The sequence below is a fragment of the Bombina bombina genome, chromosome 4 (genome assembly GCF_027579735.1).
Source record: "Bombina bombina isolate aBomBom1 chromosome 4, aBomBom1.pri, whole genome shotgun sequence".
In the NCBI taxonomy this organism is placed as follows: Eukaryota; Metazoa; Chordata; class Amphibia; order Anura; family Bombinatoridae; genus Bombina; species Bombina bombina.
In genome coordinates, this window is record NC_069502.1 from 197378941 (window position 1) to 197395305 (window position 16365).

General features: G+C 38.6%; 1 protein-coding gene across 5 annotated transcripts in view; it reads left to right on the top strand.

The window, feature by feature from the left end:
• FBXO25 (F-box protein 25) overlaps window positions 1-16365 on the top strand; it is a 139587-nt gene that overhangs the window by 12348 nt on the left and 110874 nt on the right. For all 5 annotated transcript variants that reach the window (XM_053709741.1, XM_053709740.1, XM_053709743.1 and 2 more), the window contains exons 3-5: window positions 1384-1481; window positions 2036-2085; window positions 5463-5555. In XM_053709741.1, coding sequence (XP_053565716.1) covers window positions 1384-1481; window positions 2036-2085; window positions 5463-5555 — 241 coding nt within the window. The remainder of the gene's footprint in view (window positions 1-1383; window positions 1482-2035; window positions 2086-5462; window positions 5556-16365) is intronic.

Genomic DNA, 16365 nt, shown 5'->3' on the forward strand with positions numbered 1-16365 from the left:
GATTTGGCGCAAATATCTTTGTTGGTGTGAATCCAAGCGTTACTCATGGAGTAAGATTAGGATTCCTAGAATTTTGTCCTTTCTCCAAGAAGGATTGGAGAAAGGATTATCAGCTAGTTCCTTAAAGGGACATATCTGCTCTGTCTATTCTTTTACACAAACGTCTGGCAGATGTTCCAGACGTTCAAGCATTTAGTCAGGCCTTGGTCAGGATCAAGTCTGTATTTAAACCTGTTGCTCCGCCATGGAGCCTAAACTCGGTTCTTAAAGTTCTTCAAGGGGTTCCGTTTGAACCTATGCATTCCATAGATATTAAGCTTCTATCTTGGAAAGTTTTGTTTTTAGTAGCTATCTCTTCAGCTCAAAAAGTTTCTGAGTTAGCTGCTTTACAGTGTGACTCACCTTACCTAGTTTTCCATGCAGATAAGGTGCTTTTGCGTACCAAACCTGGGTTTCTTCCTAAGGTTGTTTCTAATAGGAATATCAATCGGGAGATTGTTGTTCCTTCTCTGTGTCCTAATCCTTCATCAAAGAAGGAACGTCTGTTGCACAATCTTGATGTGGTTCGTGCTTTAAAGTTCTACTTACAAGCAACTAAAGATTTCCATCAAACATCTTCATTGTTTGTTGTTTATTCTGGTAAACGGAGAGGTCAAAAGGCTACGGCTACCTCTCTTTCTTTTGGCTGAAAAGCTTCATCCGTTTGGCTTATGAGACTGCTGGCCAGCAGCCTCCTGAAAGAATTACTGCTCATTCTACTAGAGCAGTGGCTTCCACATGGGCTTTTAAAAATGAGGCTTCTGTTGAACAGATTTGTAAGGCGGCGACTTGGTCTTCGCTTCATACTTTTTCCAAATTTGATACTTTTGCTTCTTCGGAGGCTATTTTTGGGGGAAAGGTTCTACAAGCAGTGGTGCCTTCCGTTTAAGGTACCTGTCTTGTCCCTCCCTTCATCCGTGTCCTAAAGCTTTGGTATTGGTATCCCATAAGTATGGATGAATCCGTGGACTCCATACATCTTACAAGAGAAAACAGAATTTTATGCTTACCTGATAATTTTTTTTCTCTTGTGATGTATCGAGTCCACAGCCCGCCCTGTCAATTTAAGACAGGTAGTATATTTTTATTTAAAAAACTTCAGTCACCACTGCACCCTATAGTTTCTCCTTTTTCTTCCTAGCCTTCGGTCGAATGACTGGGGGGTGGAGCTAAGGGAGGAGCTATATGGACAGCTCTGCTGTGGGTGCTCTCTCTGCCACTTCCTGTAGGGAAGGAGAATATCCCATAAGTATGGATGAATCCGTGGACTCGATACATCACAAGAGAAAGAAATTTATCAGGTAAGCATAAATTCTGTTTTTATAGAATTTTTTTGTTTTCCAGATTAAATGTTAACCAGGACATATACCCACCAGAGAAGTGTGAATCTTCTGTTAAAAAGCGGAAAAAGGAACAATTCAACAACACTACAAAATCACAATGTAAGCTTAAAGGAAAATGTCTGTTTGATTCAGTTTACTTTTAACAAAATAAATGAACAATAAAACAAACAAATAAAGGCAAAATTGTCTGGAAAAAAACCACCTATGCTTTTATATTAAAATTGGGATCTTAGTCGCACAATATGGCCATTTTCTGCTTAGCCAGGGCACCAGCTTACAAGGTGTCCCAATGTTGACCCTAACACTACATTGCTTTGCCTTTATTGGCTGAATCATTCTGATTTAACTCTTGTTAAATCAGACTGAGGCTTTCTGGCTTTATACACAACTCCAATACACTGTCATAAGAGCAGCTGAGCTTGGATGGGGTGCTTTAACCAATGGAAGATGGTCAGTCTCATTTTCCAAAAAAAACAGTATGGTTTAGCACTCCAAACTATGTGGCTTTAGATTTTTCATTTTATTAGTGAACTCTTAAAAAAAAAAAAGATAGTTTATTCCATTTTATTTACTTCCTCATACAGCCATGAAATGGCTACATTAACTTTATGCAAACTGTGTTCATTTTAAAGAATTTTCTTTCTTTTATATAGACTTTTTTCGGGAGAAATGGATTTATATACAGAAAGAAAGTACAAAACAAGTAAGCGTATCCTGAATGTTTATTGCTCGTAGTATAAAATGTACATTTATCATTTGTATTTAAATGGCATTTATTAGTTGTAATTAACCCCTTAGTGACCACAGTACTTTTCAGTTTTCTTACCATTAAGGACCAGGGCTGTTTTTACATTTCTGTGGTGTTTGTGTTTAGCTGTAATTTTCCTCTTACTCATTTACTGTACCCACACATATTATATACCATTTTCTCGCCATTAAATGGACTTTCTAAAGATACCATTATTTTCATCATATAATATAATTTACTATAAAAACAATTATAAAATATGTTGAAAAAATGGAAAAAAGCACACTTTTTCTAACTTTGACCCCCAAAATATGTTACATATCTACAACCACCAAAAAACACCCATAATAAATAGTTTCTAAATTTTGTCCTGAGTTTAGAAATACCCAATGTTTACATGTTCTTTACTTTTTTTGCCGGTTATAGGGCGAAAAGTACAAGTAGCACTTTGCTATTTCAAAAACCATTTTTTTTTTCAAAATTTGTGATAGTTACATTGTAACACTGATATCTGTCAGGAATCCCTGAACAACCCATCACATGTATATATTTTTATTTAGTAGACAACCCAAAGTATTGATCTAGGCCCATTTTGGTATATTTCATGCCACCATTTCACCGCCAAATGCGATCAAATAAAAATAATCACAAACTTTAGCACAAGTGGTTGTAAATGCTTCTCTTGGATCCCCTTTGTTCAGAAATAGCAGACATTTATGGCTTTGGCATTACTTTTTGGTAATTAGAAGGCCGCTAAATGCTGCTGCGCACCACACTTGTGTTATGCCCAGCAGTGAAGGGGTAAATTAGGTAGCTTGTAGGGTTAATTTTAGTTGTAGTGTAGTAGACAACCCAAAGTATTGATCTAGGCCCATTTTGGTATATTTCATGCCACCATTTCACCGCCAAATGCGATAAAATAAAAAAAAATTGCTCACTTTTTCACAAACTTTAGGTTTCTCATTAAATTAAAAAACAGCTTGTGCAACTATGGCACAAATTGTTGTAAATGCTTCTCTGGGAATCCCCTCTGTTCAGAAGTAGCAGACATGTATGGCTTTGGCATTGCTTTTTGGTAATTAGGCCGCTAAATGCTGCTGCGCACAACACTTGTATTATGCTCAGCCGTCGAGGGGTTAATTAGGTAGCTTGTAGGGTCAATTTTAGCTTTAGTGTTGAGATTGGCCTCCCACCTGACACATCCCACCCCTTGATCCCTTCCTGACCCTGCTCAAACAGCTCCCTTCCCCACCCCACAATTGTCACCGCCAGAAAGTCTACCAGTACTAAAATAAAAAGTACCTGCTTTTTATTTTTTAATATATTTTCTGCAGTGTAGGATCCCCCCTCCCAAACAGCTCTCTAACCCTCCCCCCTCTACCTATTTGCCGCCACCTTGGGTACTGTCTGCCAGTACCCAGTTTGCTACAAAATGTGCTTTTTTTATAAATAGAATAAAACCCCAATTTTTCTGTAGTGTAGCTGCCCCCCTCAATACCCCCCCTCCTCCCAGATTTCTTTCCCCAACACTTATTCCACCTCCCTTCTTCCCTCTCCCTCCATCAACATACACTTGTGTAACCGGAGCGGTCGTGCGCCCCGCCCCCTCGCGCACCCTCTGCTGTGCACTCCCGGATCCGGAACTCCTCTCCAGCGATGAGCCGCCCACCGCACCTCCCTCGTATCCCTCCCATGCCACCAAAGATCGGCACCATCACTGGCCGATGCAGAGAGGGTATTGCATGATGCCTCAATATTGAGGCATCGCTGCAATAACCTGAAAGCTGCTGGAAGCGATCATGATCGCTTCTAGAGCTTGAAACCCCAGAGGACGTGCCAGGCACGTCCTTAGTTGTTGATGACTGTTTTTTGTAGGACGTGCCTAGCACATCCTTGGTCGTTAAAGGGATACTAAACCCAATTTTTTTTCTTTCATGATGCTGATAGCGCATGCAATTTTAATCAACTTTCTAATTTACTGCTATTATCAATTTTTCTTCGTTCTCTTGCTATCTTTTATTTAAAAATCGGGAATGTAAAGCTGAGGAGCAGGCACATTTTGGGTTCAGAACATGGGTTACGCTTTCTTATTGGTGACTAAATGTAGCCATGAATAAACAAGCGCTATCCAGGGTGCTGAACCTAAAATACTCCGTCTCCTAAGCTTTACATTCCTGCTTTTTAAATAAAGATAGCAAGAGAACGAAGAAAAATTGATAATAGAAGTAAATTAGAAAGCGGCTTAAAACTGCATGCTCTATCTGAATCATGAAAGAAAAAAAATGTGGGTTTAGTATCCCTTTAATATTTGTTTAGAATAGTGTATGTTCTAAAACGGTGTTGCTTACTTTTCATAATTGTCAGTTGATGTATGCAAATTCTGTACCATTGGTCAGTCTGTTTATACTGCCAAAAAATTTCTTTTAGTGTAGAGAACACATTAAAGGAAAAAATAATGTTAATCAGCTTGTTACATGTTTATTTTACTGAAAATATTATGGATTAGAAGACTGTATAGTTTGTGATGCTATAGCACAGACATATGGCTAATTATTGCTAATAACATTTTTAACTAACTAAAGGCTTTCAGTGGGGTGGTGCTTTGAAAATAAGTAAAGTTTTAAAGCAAGAACATGTGCAATAGTTACACCTACAGCTTGTAGGGCACTAGACAATAAGAACGTTAAGCTAAAGAATGAGTAAAACAGTAAATAAATAATATATTAAAAAATGACTCGTGCCATTACTAAAAAGGTGACTGTTTTGATTAAAGGGGCAGTCAACATCAGAATTTTGTTGTTTAAAAAGATAAATAATCCCTTTATTACCCATTCCCCCGTTTCGCATAACCAACACAGTTATATTAATTCACGTTTTACCTCTATAATTACCTTGTATCTATGCCTCTGCAAACTGCTCTTATTTCAGTACTTTTGACAGACTTTTTAGCCAATCAGTGCTCACTCCTAGGTAACTTCACGTGCGTGAGCTAAAAGTTATCTATATGAAACACATTAACTAATGCCCTCTAGTGGTGAAAAACTGTCAGATTAGAGGCGGCCTTCAAGGTCTAAAAAATCAACATATGAACCTCGTAGGTTTAGCTTTCTTCTAAGAATACCAAGTGAACAAATCAAAATTGGTGATAAAGTAAATTGGAAAGTTGTTTAAAATTAAATGCCCTATCTAAATCATGAAAGTTTATTTTGGACTTGAGTGTCCCTTTTAAAAGTCTATTTTTGAATAAAACCTAAAACATATGACTCCTAAACTTGGTCTCAAATTCTTTGTTATATCTTATATGTTTTGTTTATTTCTTCTGTTTTTATTAGATACATGGTTACTGTACCCTTGGAGAAGCTTTTAATCGCTTAGACTTTTTAAGCGCAATTCAGGACATCAGAAAATTCAATTACGTTGTCAAAGTAAGCAGATGATGTATCCTGTTTGTTAGAATAATATTTGTTTTCAGAAATACTAAACACTACTGTCGTTTCTCGTTGTTATGCTAAATTGTACTCACTGCATTTAAATATCAAAAACCTTGCCTTAAATGTACTGTTTTCAGTTGACTGAGCACTTTTAGAAAATATCTTCAGTTTGTGGAAATACCCACAAAATGATCAAAATCCACCATGATGAATTTTTAAAATTTAAATTGAACGATTTATTGATCTACACTTAACATCTGCTTATCTAGCCAAAACACCAAAAAGTCTTTACATTCTATACTATTCATTAACCTTAGGTATACAAGAGGATATGAGATGGCACTAGATACAGCTCGCATCTATGAGCTGTTATATATTATAAATTTCTTATAAGTAGTACTTGTCAATGACTAAGAATAAATGACATATATAATATACTATATTATATTATATGTATAGTATGTATCTATATGTGGTGATGCCACCTAAAAATAGAAAACATATATAACATGTAAAAGCCGTATAATATAAAAATAGACCTAGATAAAATAAATACAAATAAAACAGTCCTTTTAAAAATACTAAAAAGTTCTTAAAAGTTCTTAATCCCAGTGAGTGAATAACGTCCAAAACAAAGTGTTCTTGCACCCAATCAGATGTGCACTTTCACAAACCTCAATCGATATGAGGTAAGTAGATGGTGTGTATAATCGATCACCTCCCAGAGTATGGACACACGTCCTCAAGTTTTGCTGTTTTAAGTGTGAGAAACTACCAATCACTCTCCAGACGGTAATTCCCTCAGTGTTCAGGTCTTAAGTAATTCAATGACCGGGGGAAAAAACACAAGCCAGAAAGGGCTAATAGTGTTATACCATTTTATTAAAGTGCAGAAAAAAAGACACACCCAAGTGAATAACAAACTCACAATAATCAACCTCAATGCTATGAGGTATAAAAACACCAAAAAACTCCTGATATATTTCCAAGTTCCAAACAGATTGCCGGTATCCTATTATATTATAATAGTTCAGTACAGTATCCCCATATAGTAATAGCAATAGCACGCTAGGGTATAGATATTAGAACAAACTGGCAATCTGATCATTCCAAATACAGATAGGTCCGTATCAGGGGGAGGCTTTCAACCTACAAAAATCTACCTTACACGTTTCGAAGGGTGTATATAAAATTATTTCCCTTCTTCATCAGAGGTATTCCAATAGCGACATTTCCCTCTTTAAAAGGCCGCTGCAAGGCTGTAGAATTGATTTGGTCCTCCCGTGTTTCCGGGCGCATACCGGAAATGATATCATCGGCTCTGCATGAATGCGTAGTGTGACTCGTCGCTCATAGCAACCCGTTGTCACGGATGCACCAGTGAATCCCTCTTATGTTGCCAGGAAACACGAGAACCCAGATTACATTCTTAAAATCTATTTTGGAAATAAAAACACACCTTTACATACGTATTTCACATTATCCTAAATATAAATATTGGCAATTAAACCACATTTTTGTTATAATAACAAATATATACATAAAATACCAGCAATTGTTATATTAAAAACAATGATAAATAAACCATATTAAAACTTCTAAAAATGCATACAGTATATAGACTCTAGGTCTCATTCTAAAATACCACAAGCGCCTAAAAAATTATGAACATTTACATAATTCCATACCATAAATTTTAAATAAATAGGTCGATATTAATAATAGATGAATAATAGTTTATTAAAAAAAACGGAAGTAGTTAAAATTTCTACTATATCATTACATATATTCGTAATACTACTCTACTCTCCTTCTATAAGAATGCTGCTACGTCTATATCTTTATTTAGGCCTAAAGGGACTTTGGTATTGAAAGCATGGATCTAATACGTTTCCTTTTGTCTAAGTAGGATTTCCCTGTTCCCCCTCTCTTGCCTGTGTGCACCTGTTCTGAAATGGTACCTCTAAGGAAATTGGGGTTTCGATTGTGAACCAGATTATAATGGTCAGACAAGTTGTGAGTTTTTAATCCAGCTTTTATGTTCGTGACATGTTCATACAAGCGTTTTTTATATGGTCTTGTGGTCCTCCCAATGTACTGTAAATTATAACTACATTGCAGGAGGTATACCACAAATGTAGTCTTGCAATTGACCAAACTCTTTAGATCACACCTTTTCTCATTACATGTAGAGCATACTGATTTAGTTGGTTTGTTCCCATTGTACATATGTTCATAGGATACACAATTGAGTCTATTACATTTGTAGAAACCCGTTTTACCTGTAGTAAGTCAGGTTTTAACTTCTTCCTTTTCTTTTAATTGGCTCGGAGCTGTTATTATTTTAAAATTTTTGTTTTTTCCTAAATATACAATTGGGTTTTGAATCTATCTTTTCTTTTAAGAGGTCATCTCTTTTCAGTATCTCCCAATGTTTTCCAATAATTTGTCTAACACCCTCTGAGCCTTCACAGAATGTTGTGATGAAGCAGGTATTTTTCTTTTTTGCCCCAGTAGTTGTCACTTTATTCACTACTCCCAATTCATCTCTGTTAGTTTCTTTCCTTACAATTTTCTCATAGGCTGTATCTATCCATGTCTTTTTATATCCCTTTTCTAGGAATTTGTTCCTTAGCATATCAGATTCCCTTTTGAAATCTCCTATCTCCGTACAGTTTCTTTTGATTCTTTCAAATTGGCCCAAGGGTATATTTTTTATCCAAGTGGGGTGATGCCCACTAGACGCATGAATATATCCATTACTGTCTGTCTCCTTAGTATATAATCGGGTCTTAATGTCCTCATTCTGATGATATAGAACTAAATCTAGAAATTCTATTTCTGTTCTACTGTACTTTTCAGTGAATTTTAGATTCAGATCATTATTGTTCAGGTATTAGATGAAGTTTCTGAGTGTTTCCTCCTCTCCCTTCCAAATTAGGATAATATCATCTATGAATCTAGCCCAACTCACCACATTTCCTATATATGGGTTGTTATTCCAAATTTTCATCTCTTCCCAAAAGCCCATATACCGCCAACCTGTAAATAGAATTCACTTTCAAACAGACATTTTTCTCTAGAATAAAGCGTATGACTTCTAGAAGAAATTCTTGTTTATTTTGGGCCAAATCCGTCATAGTTCTTAGCCAATACTCAATTACCTTAATATCCAAGGTATGTGGAATATTAGTATACAATGCCGTGACATCTACTGTCACCCAAAAATAACAATTATCCCATTTTAACTTGGTCATTTTCTTTATTGTATCATGGGTATCTTTAATGTATGATTTCATTTTAGGTACAATAGGCTGCAAGTAATGGTCCACATATTCTGATAGGGGCGAGGTTAGAGAATCCTGGATATTATAGGCCTCCCTAGAGGATTCATGGCATCTTTTATGTACCTTCGGGAGGTGGTAGAAGACTGCTGTTTTGGGGTCTTTTCTATTCAGAAACATAAATTCATTATCATTTAGTATGCCATTGGGTTTTGCAGTGTCTAACAAACTAGTATACTGTGATTGAAATATACTACTAGGGTTCCTGGATAGTTCTTTATAGGTTGTATCATCGTCCAGCAGTCTCTTTGCTTCCATAACGTAGTCACCTCTATTTTGGATGACTACTCCACCCCCTTTGTCCGCCTCTCTGACCACAATGTCAATATCCTTTTTAAAAAGATCTAATTCCATTTTTTCATGTTTGCTTAAATTACTGTTTCTCCAACATTGGTGTGTCCGGTCCACGGCGTCATCCTTACTTGTGGGATATTCTCTTCCCCAACAGGAAATGGCAAAGAGTCCCAGCAAAGCTGGTCACATGATCCCTCCTAGGCTCCGCCCACCCCAGTCATTCTCTTTGCCGTTGCACAGGCAACATCTCCACAGAGTTTTTTGGTGTTTAAATGTAGTTTTTATTCTTCTATCAAGTGTTTGTTATTTTAAAATAGTGCTGGTATGTACTATTTACTCTGAAACAGAAAAGGATGAAGATTTCTGTTTGTAAGAGGAAGATGATTTTAGCAGACAGTAACTAAAATCGATTGCTGTTTCCACACAGGACTGTTGAGATGAAGTAACTTCAGTTGGGGGAAACAGTTAGCAGACTTTTCTGCTTAAGGTATGACTAGCCATATTTCTAACAAGACCATGTAATGCTGGAAGGCTGTCATTTCCCCTCATGGGGACCGGTAAGCCATTTTCTTAGTCAAATATAAAAGAATAAAGGGCTTAAAAAAGGGCTTAAAAACTGGTAGACATTTTTATGGGCTAAAACGATTGCTTTATTGGGGCATATTATGCAGATTCTAGCTAATAATTGGCATTATAATCTTGGGGAACGTTTAAAAAACGGCAGGCACTGTGTTGGACACCTTTTTTAGTCTGGGGGCCTTTCTAGTTATAGACTGAGCCTCATTTTCGCGCCATTACTGCGCAGTTGTTTTTGGAGAGCAAGGCATGCAGATGCATGTGTGAGGATCTAAGAATCACTAAAAAAGCTTCTAGAAGGCGTCATTTGGTATCGTATTCCCCTCTGGGCTTGGTTGGGTCTCAGCAAAGCATATAGCTGGGACTGTATAGGGGTTAAATTTGAAAACGGCTCCGGTTCCGTTAATTTAAGGGTTAAAGCTCTGAAATTTGGTGTGCCATACTTTTAATGCTTTAAGACACTGTGGTGAAATTTTGGTGAATTTTGAACAATTCTTTCATACTTTTTCACATATTCAGTAATAAAGTGTTTTCAGTTTGAAATTTAAAGTGACAGTAACGGTTTTATTTTAAAACGTTTTTTGTGCTTTGTTGACAAGTTTAAGCCTGTTTAACATGTCTGTACCATCAGATAAGCTATGTTCTATATGTATGAAAGCCAATGTGTCTCCCCATTTAAATTTATGTGATAATTGTGCCATAGTGTCCAAACAAAGTAAGGACAGTAATGCCACAGATAATGATATTGCCCAAGATGATTCCTCAAATGAGGGGAGTAAACATGATACTACATCATCCCCTACTGTGTCTACACCAGTTATGCCCACACAGGAGGCCCCTAGTACATCTTGTGCGCCAATACTTATTACCATGCAACAATTAACGGCTGTAATGGATAACTCCATAGCAAATCTTTTATCCAAAATGCCTACTTATCAGAGAAAGCGCGATTGCTCTGTTTTAAACACTGAAGAGCAAGAGGACGCTGATGATAACTGTTCTGACATACCCTCACACCAATCTCAAGGGGCCATGAGGGAGGTTTTGTCTGATGGAGAAATCTCAGATTCCGGAAAAATTTCTCATCAAGCTGAACCTGATGTTGTGACATTTAAATTTAAATTAGAACATCTCTGCGCACTGCTTAAGGAGGTGTTATCTACTCTGGATGATTGTGACAATTTGGTCATTCCAGAGAAATTATGTAAGATGGACAAGTTCCTAGAGGTTCCGGTGCCCCCCGACGCTTTTCCTATACCCAAGCGGGTGGCGGACATAGTAAATAAAGAGTGGGAAAGGCCCGGCATACCTTTTGTTCCCCCCCCTATATTTAAGAAATTATTTCCTATAGTCGACCCCAGAAAGGACTTATGGCAGACAGTCCCCAAGGTCGAGGGGGCGGTTTCTACTCTAAACAAACGCACTACTATTCCTATCGAAGATAGTTGTGCTTTCAAAGATCCTATGGATAAGAAATTAGAGGGTTTGCTTAAAAAGATTTTTGTACAGCAAGGTTACCTTCTACAACCAATTTCATGCATTGTTCCTGTCACTACGGCAGCGTGTTTCTGGTTCGAGGAACTAGAAAAGTCGCTCAGTAAAGAATCTTCGTATGAGGAGGTTATGGACAGAGTTCAAGCACTTAAATTGGCTAACTCTTTTGTTTTAGATGCCGCTTTGCAATTAGCTAGATTAGCGGCGAAAAATTCAGGGTTTGCTATCGTGGCGCGCAGAGCGCTTTGGCTAAAGTCTTGGTCAGCGGATGTGTCTTCCAAGACAAAATTGCTTAACATTCCTTTCAAAGGTAAAACATTATTTGGACCTGATTTGAAAGAGATTATTTCAGACATCACTGGGGGAAAGGGCCACGCCCTCCCACAGGATAGGTCTTTTAAGGCTAAAAATAAGCCTAATTTTCGTCCCTTTCCCAGATACGGACCAGCCTCTAATTCTGCATCCTCTAAGCAAGAGGGTAATACTTCACAACCCAAACCAGCCTGGAAACCAATGCAAGGCTGGAACAAGGGTAAGCAGGCCAAGAAGCCTACCACTGCTACCAAAACAGCATGAAGGGATAGCCCCCGATCCGGGACCGGATCTAGTGGGGGGCAGACTTTCTCTCTTTGCTCAGGCTTGGGCAAGAGATGTTCAGGATCCTTGGGCGCTAGAAATAGTTTCTCAAGGTTATCTCCTGGAATTCAAGGACCTACCCCCAAGGGGAAGGTTCCACAGGTCTCAATTATCTTCAAACCAAATAAAGAGACAGGCATTCTTACATTGTGTAGAAGACCTGTTAAAGATGGGAGTGATACATCCAGTTCCAATAAGAGAACAAGGAATGGGATTTTATTCCAATCTGTTCATAGTTCCCAAAAAAGAGGGAACATTCAGACCAATTTTGGATCTAAAGATCCTAAACAAATTTCTCAGGGTACCATCGTTCAAAATGGAAACTATTCGAACGATCCTACCTACTATCCAGGAAAATCAATTTATGACTACCGTGGATTTAAAGGATGCGTACCTACATATTCCTATCCACAAGGAACATCATCAGTTCCTAAGGTTCGCTTTTCTGGACAAGCATTACCAGTTTGTGGCACTTCCATTCGGATTAGCCACTGCTCCAAGGATTTTCACAAAGGTACTAGGGTCCCTTCTAGCGGTTCTAAGACCAAGGGGCATTGCAGTAGTACCTTACTTGGACGACATCCTGATTCAAGTGTCGTCCCTGTCAAAAGCAAAGGCTCATACGGACATCGTCCTAGCCTTTCTCAGATCTCACGGATGGAAGGTGAACAAAGAAAAAAGTTCTCTGTCCCCGTCAACAAGAGTTCCCTTCTTGGGAACAATAATAGATTCCTTAGAAATGAGGATTTTTCTGACAGAGGTCAGAAAATCAAAACTTCTAAGCTCTTGTCAAGTACTTCATTCTGTTCCTCGTCCTTCCATAGCGCAGTGCATGGAAGTAATAGGATTGATGGTTGCAACAATGGACATAATTCCTTTTGCACTAATTCATCTAAGACCATTACAACTGTGCATGCTCAGACAGTGGAATGGGGATTATACAGACTTGTCTCCGACGATTCAAGTAGATCAAAAGACCAGAGATTCACTCCGTTGGTGGCTGACCCTGGACAATCTGTCACAGGGAATGAGCTTCCGCAGACCAGAGTGGGTCATTGTCACGACCGACGCCAGCCTAGTGGGCTGGGGCGCGGTCTGGGAATCCCTGAAAGCTCAGGGTCTATGGTCTCGGGAAGAGTCTCTTCTCCCGATAAACATTCTGGAACTGAGAGCGATATTCAATGCTCTCAGAGCTTGGCCTCAACTAGCAAAGGCCAAATTCATAAGGTTTCAGTCAGACAACATGACGACCGTTGCATATATCAATCATCAGGGGGGAACAAGGAGTTCCCTGGCGATGAAAGAAGTGACCAAGATAATTCAATGGGTGGAGGATCACTCCTGCCACTTGTCTGCGATCCACATCCCAGGAGTGGAAAATTGGGAAGCGGATTTTCTGAGTCGTCAGACATTCCATCCGGGGGAGTGGGAACTCCATCCGGAAATCTTTGCCCAAATAATTCAATTATGGGGCATTCCAGACATGGATCTGATGGCGTCTCGTCAGAACTTCAAGGTTCCTTGCTACGGGTCCAGATCCAGGGATCCCAAGGCGACTCTAGTAGATGCACTAGTAGCACCTTGGACCTTCAACCTAGCTTATGTATTCCCACCGTTTCCTCTCATCCCCAGGCTGGTAGCCAGGATCAATCAGGAGAGGGCCTCGGTGATCTTGATAGCTCCTGCGTGGCCACGCAGTACTTGGTATGCAGACCTGGTGAATATGTCATCGGCTCCAACATGGAAGCTACCTTTGAGACAGGACCTTCTTGTTCAGGGTCCATTCGAACATCCGAATCTAGTTTCCCTCCAACTGACGGCTTGGAGATTGAACGCTTGATTTTATCAAAGCGTGGGTTTTCAGATTCTGTAATAGATACTCTGATTCAGGCTAGAAAGCCTGTAACTAGAAAAATTTACCATAAAATATGGAAAAAATATATCTGTTGGTGTGAATCTAAAGGATTCTCATGGAACAAGATAAAAATTCCTAAGATTCTATCCTTTCTACAAGAAGGTTTGGAGAAAGGATTATCTGCAAGTTCTCTAAAGGGACAGATCTCTGCTTTATCTGTTTTCTTCACAAAAGACTGGCAGCCGTGCCAGATGTTCAAGCATTTGTTCAGGCTCTGGTTAGGATCAAGCCTGTTTACAGACCTTTGACTCCTCCCTGGAGTCTAAATCTAGTTCTTTCAGTTCTTCAAGGGGTTCCGTTTGAACCTTTACATTCCATAGATATTAAGTTACTATCTTGGAAAGTTTTGTTTTTAGTTGAAATTTCTTCTGCTAGAAGAGTTTCAGAGTTATCTGCTCTGCAGTGTTCTCCGCCCTATCTGGTGTTCCATGCAGATAAGGTGGTTTTGCGTACTAAGCCTGGTTTTCTTCCGAAAGTTGTTTCCAACAAAAATATTAACCAGGAGATAGTTGTACCTTCTTTGTGTCCGAATCCAGTTTCAAAGAAGGAACGTTTGTTACACAATTTGGATGTAGTCCGTGCTCTAAAATTCTATTTAGAGGCTACTAAAGATTTCAGACAAACGTCTTCCTTGTTTGTTGTTTCTTCTGGTAAAAGGAGAGGTCAAAAAGCGACTTCTACCTCTCTTTCCTTTTGGCTTAAAAGCATTATCCGATTGGCTTATGAGACTGCCGGACGGCAGCCTCCTGAAAGAATCACAGCTCACTCCACTAGGGCTGTGGCTTCCACATGGGCCTTCAAGAACGAGGCTTCTGTTGACCAGATATGTAAGGCAGCGACTTGGTCTTCACTGCACACTTTTGCCAAATTTTACAAATTTGATACTTTTGCTTCTTCGGAGGCTATTTTTGGGAGAAAGGTTTTGCAAGCCATGGTGCCTTCCATTTAGGTGACCTGATTTGCTCCCTCCCTTCATCCGTGTCCTAAAGCTTTGGTATTGGTTCCCACAAGTAAGGATGACGCCGTGGACCGGACACACCAATGTTGGAGAAAACAGAATTTATGCTTACCTGATAAATTACTTTCTCCAACGGTGTGTCCGGTCCACGGCCCGCCCTGGTTTTTTAATCAGGTCTGATGAATTATTTTCTCTAACTTCAGTCACCACGGTATCATATGGTTTCTCCTATATATATTTCCTCCTGTCCATCGGTCGAATGACTGGGGTGGGCGGAGCCTAGGAGGGATCATGTGACCAGCTTTGCTGGGACTCTTTGCCATTTCCTGTTGGGGAAGAGAATATCCCACAAGTAAGGATGACGCCGTGGACCGGACACACCGTTGGAGAAAGTAATTTATCAGGTAAGCATAAATTCTGTTTTTATTTTATAGTTCTTACAATATTCATCCAGTTCTTGCAAAACTAAATGCTCAAAGACTGTAATAAAATTACCTTTAGAAAAAACTGGGTAAAACGTAGAATTCGGTTTCAAATCGGTATGTTTTTTGTATTTTACTTCCCTTTCCTCTACATTTCTATCCGTATTAATATTTGCCCCTAATTCCTCTAAAGTTATTAGAGTATCTAGATCTTCATCTGTTAGCATATTGGGTTCAATATTTTTCAAAATTCAAAATTTTTCCTTTTTTCCTTTTTTGAAGTGCCTATCCAATGTAAGTTTCCTTACAAATTTGTTTACATCAACAAAAAGTGTAAAAGGATTTGGCCCTCTAGTAGGGGCGAAGGATAAACCCTTTCTGAATAGGTTCATAGTGCCTTCAGAAAACTGTTTATCTGTTAGATTAAATATTTTAACACTTTTTAATAGTCCCAATTTGTGTTTGGTCTTTTCTTTTCTTGTATTTTTTATTCCGAACAAGGCATCCTGCTCTACATCCCCTAAACTTTCTTCTAATCTTCTTTTTTGGTAGTGGTGCCTCCTCCATTGCGGAGTCTGGGGCTGGTCTCGGTATTTGTGTTGTATCTGTGTATTGTATTCTCTCTGAAACTCTAAAAAAGAAGAGGACTGACCATTTTCATGCTGTTTGCTCATACTTATATTTCTATTCTTTTTAACGTTTTGCTGTCTCTTTTGCTTTTGTTTTTTCATATTACCCTGCAATCTATGGCTATTACTTCCATTATTTATGTGTGTAACTTGTCTCTGGGAGTTTCTATTCGAATGCACTCTATTCCTATTTTTGTTTTTATTTTTGTTTTTTATTGCTGTGAGTATTCAAATCACCCTGCTTATCTGAACTTCTCTTATTTAGGTTCTGATTAATTCCTTTAATTTTATTGTTACTGCTGTTTTTATCCTCCCCTCTTAATTTTCCATCTCCTCTATATTCCAGGGAATGGATATCCAGCCATTCAGAATTATCCCTCTCTTCTCTAGGGGTACCTAATTTATCATCCCAATTCTCCTGAAATACATGGTCATTAAATGCCATAATCTCAGCTTCATCCTCAGGGTTGTTTCTCCTTTATTCTACATCCCTATTTACATTTGGAGTCTCTTCCTCCTCAGTATTTTGATTCTTA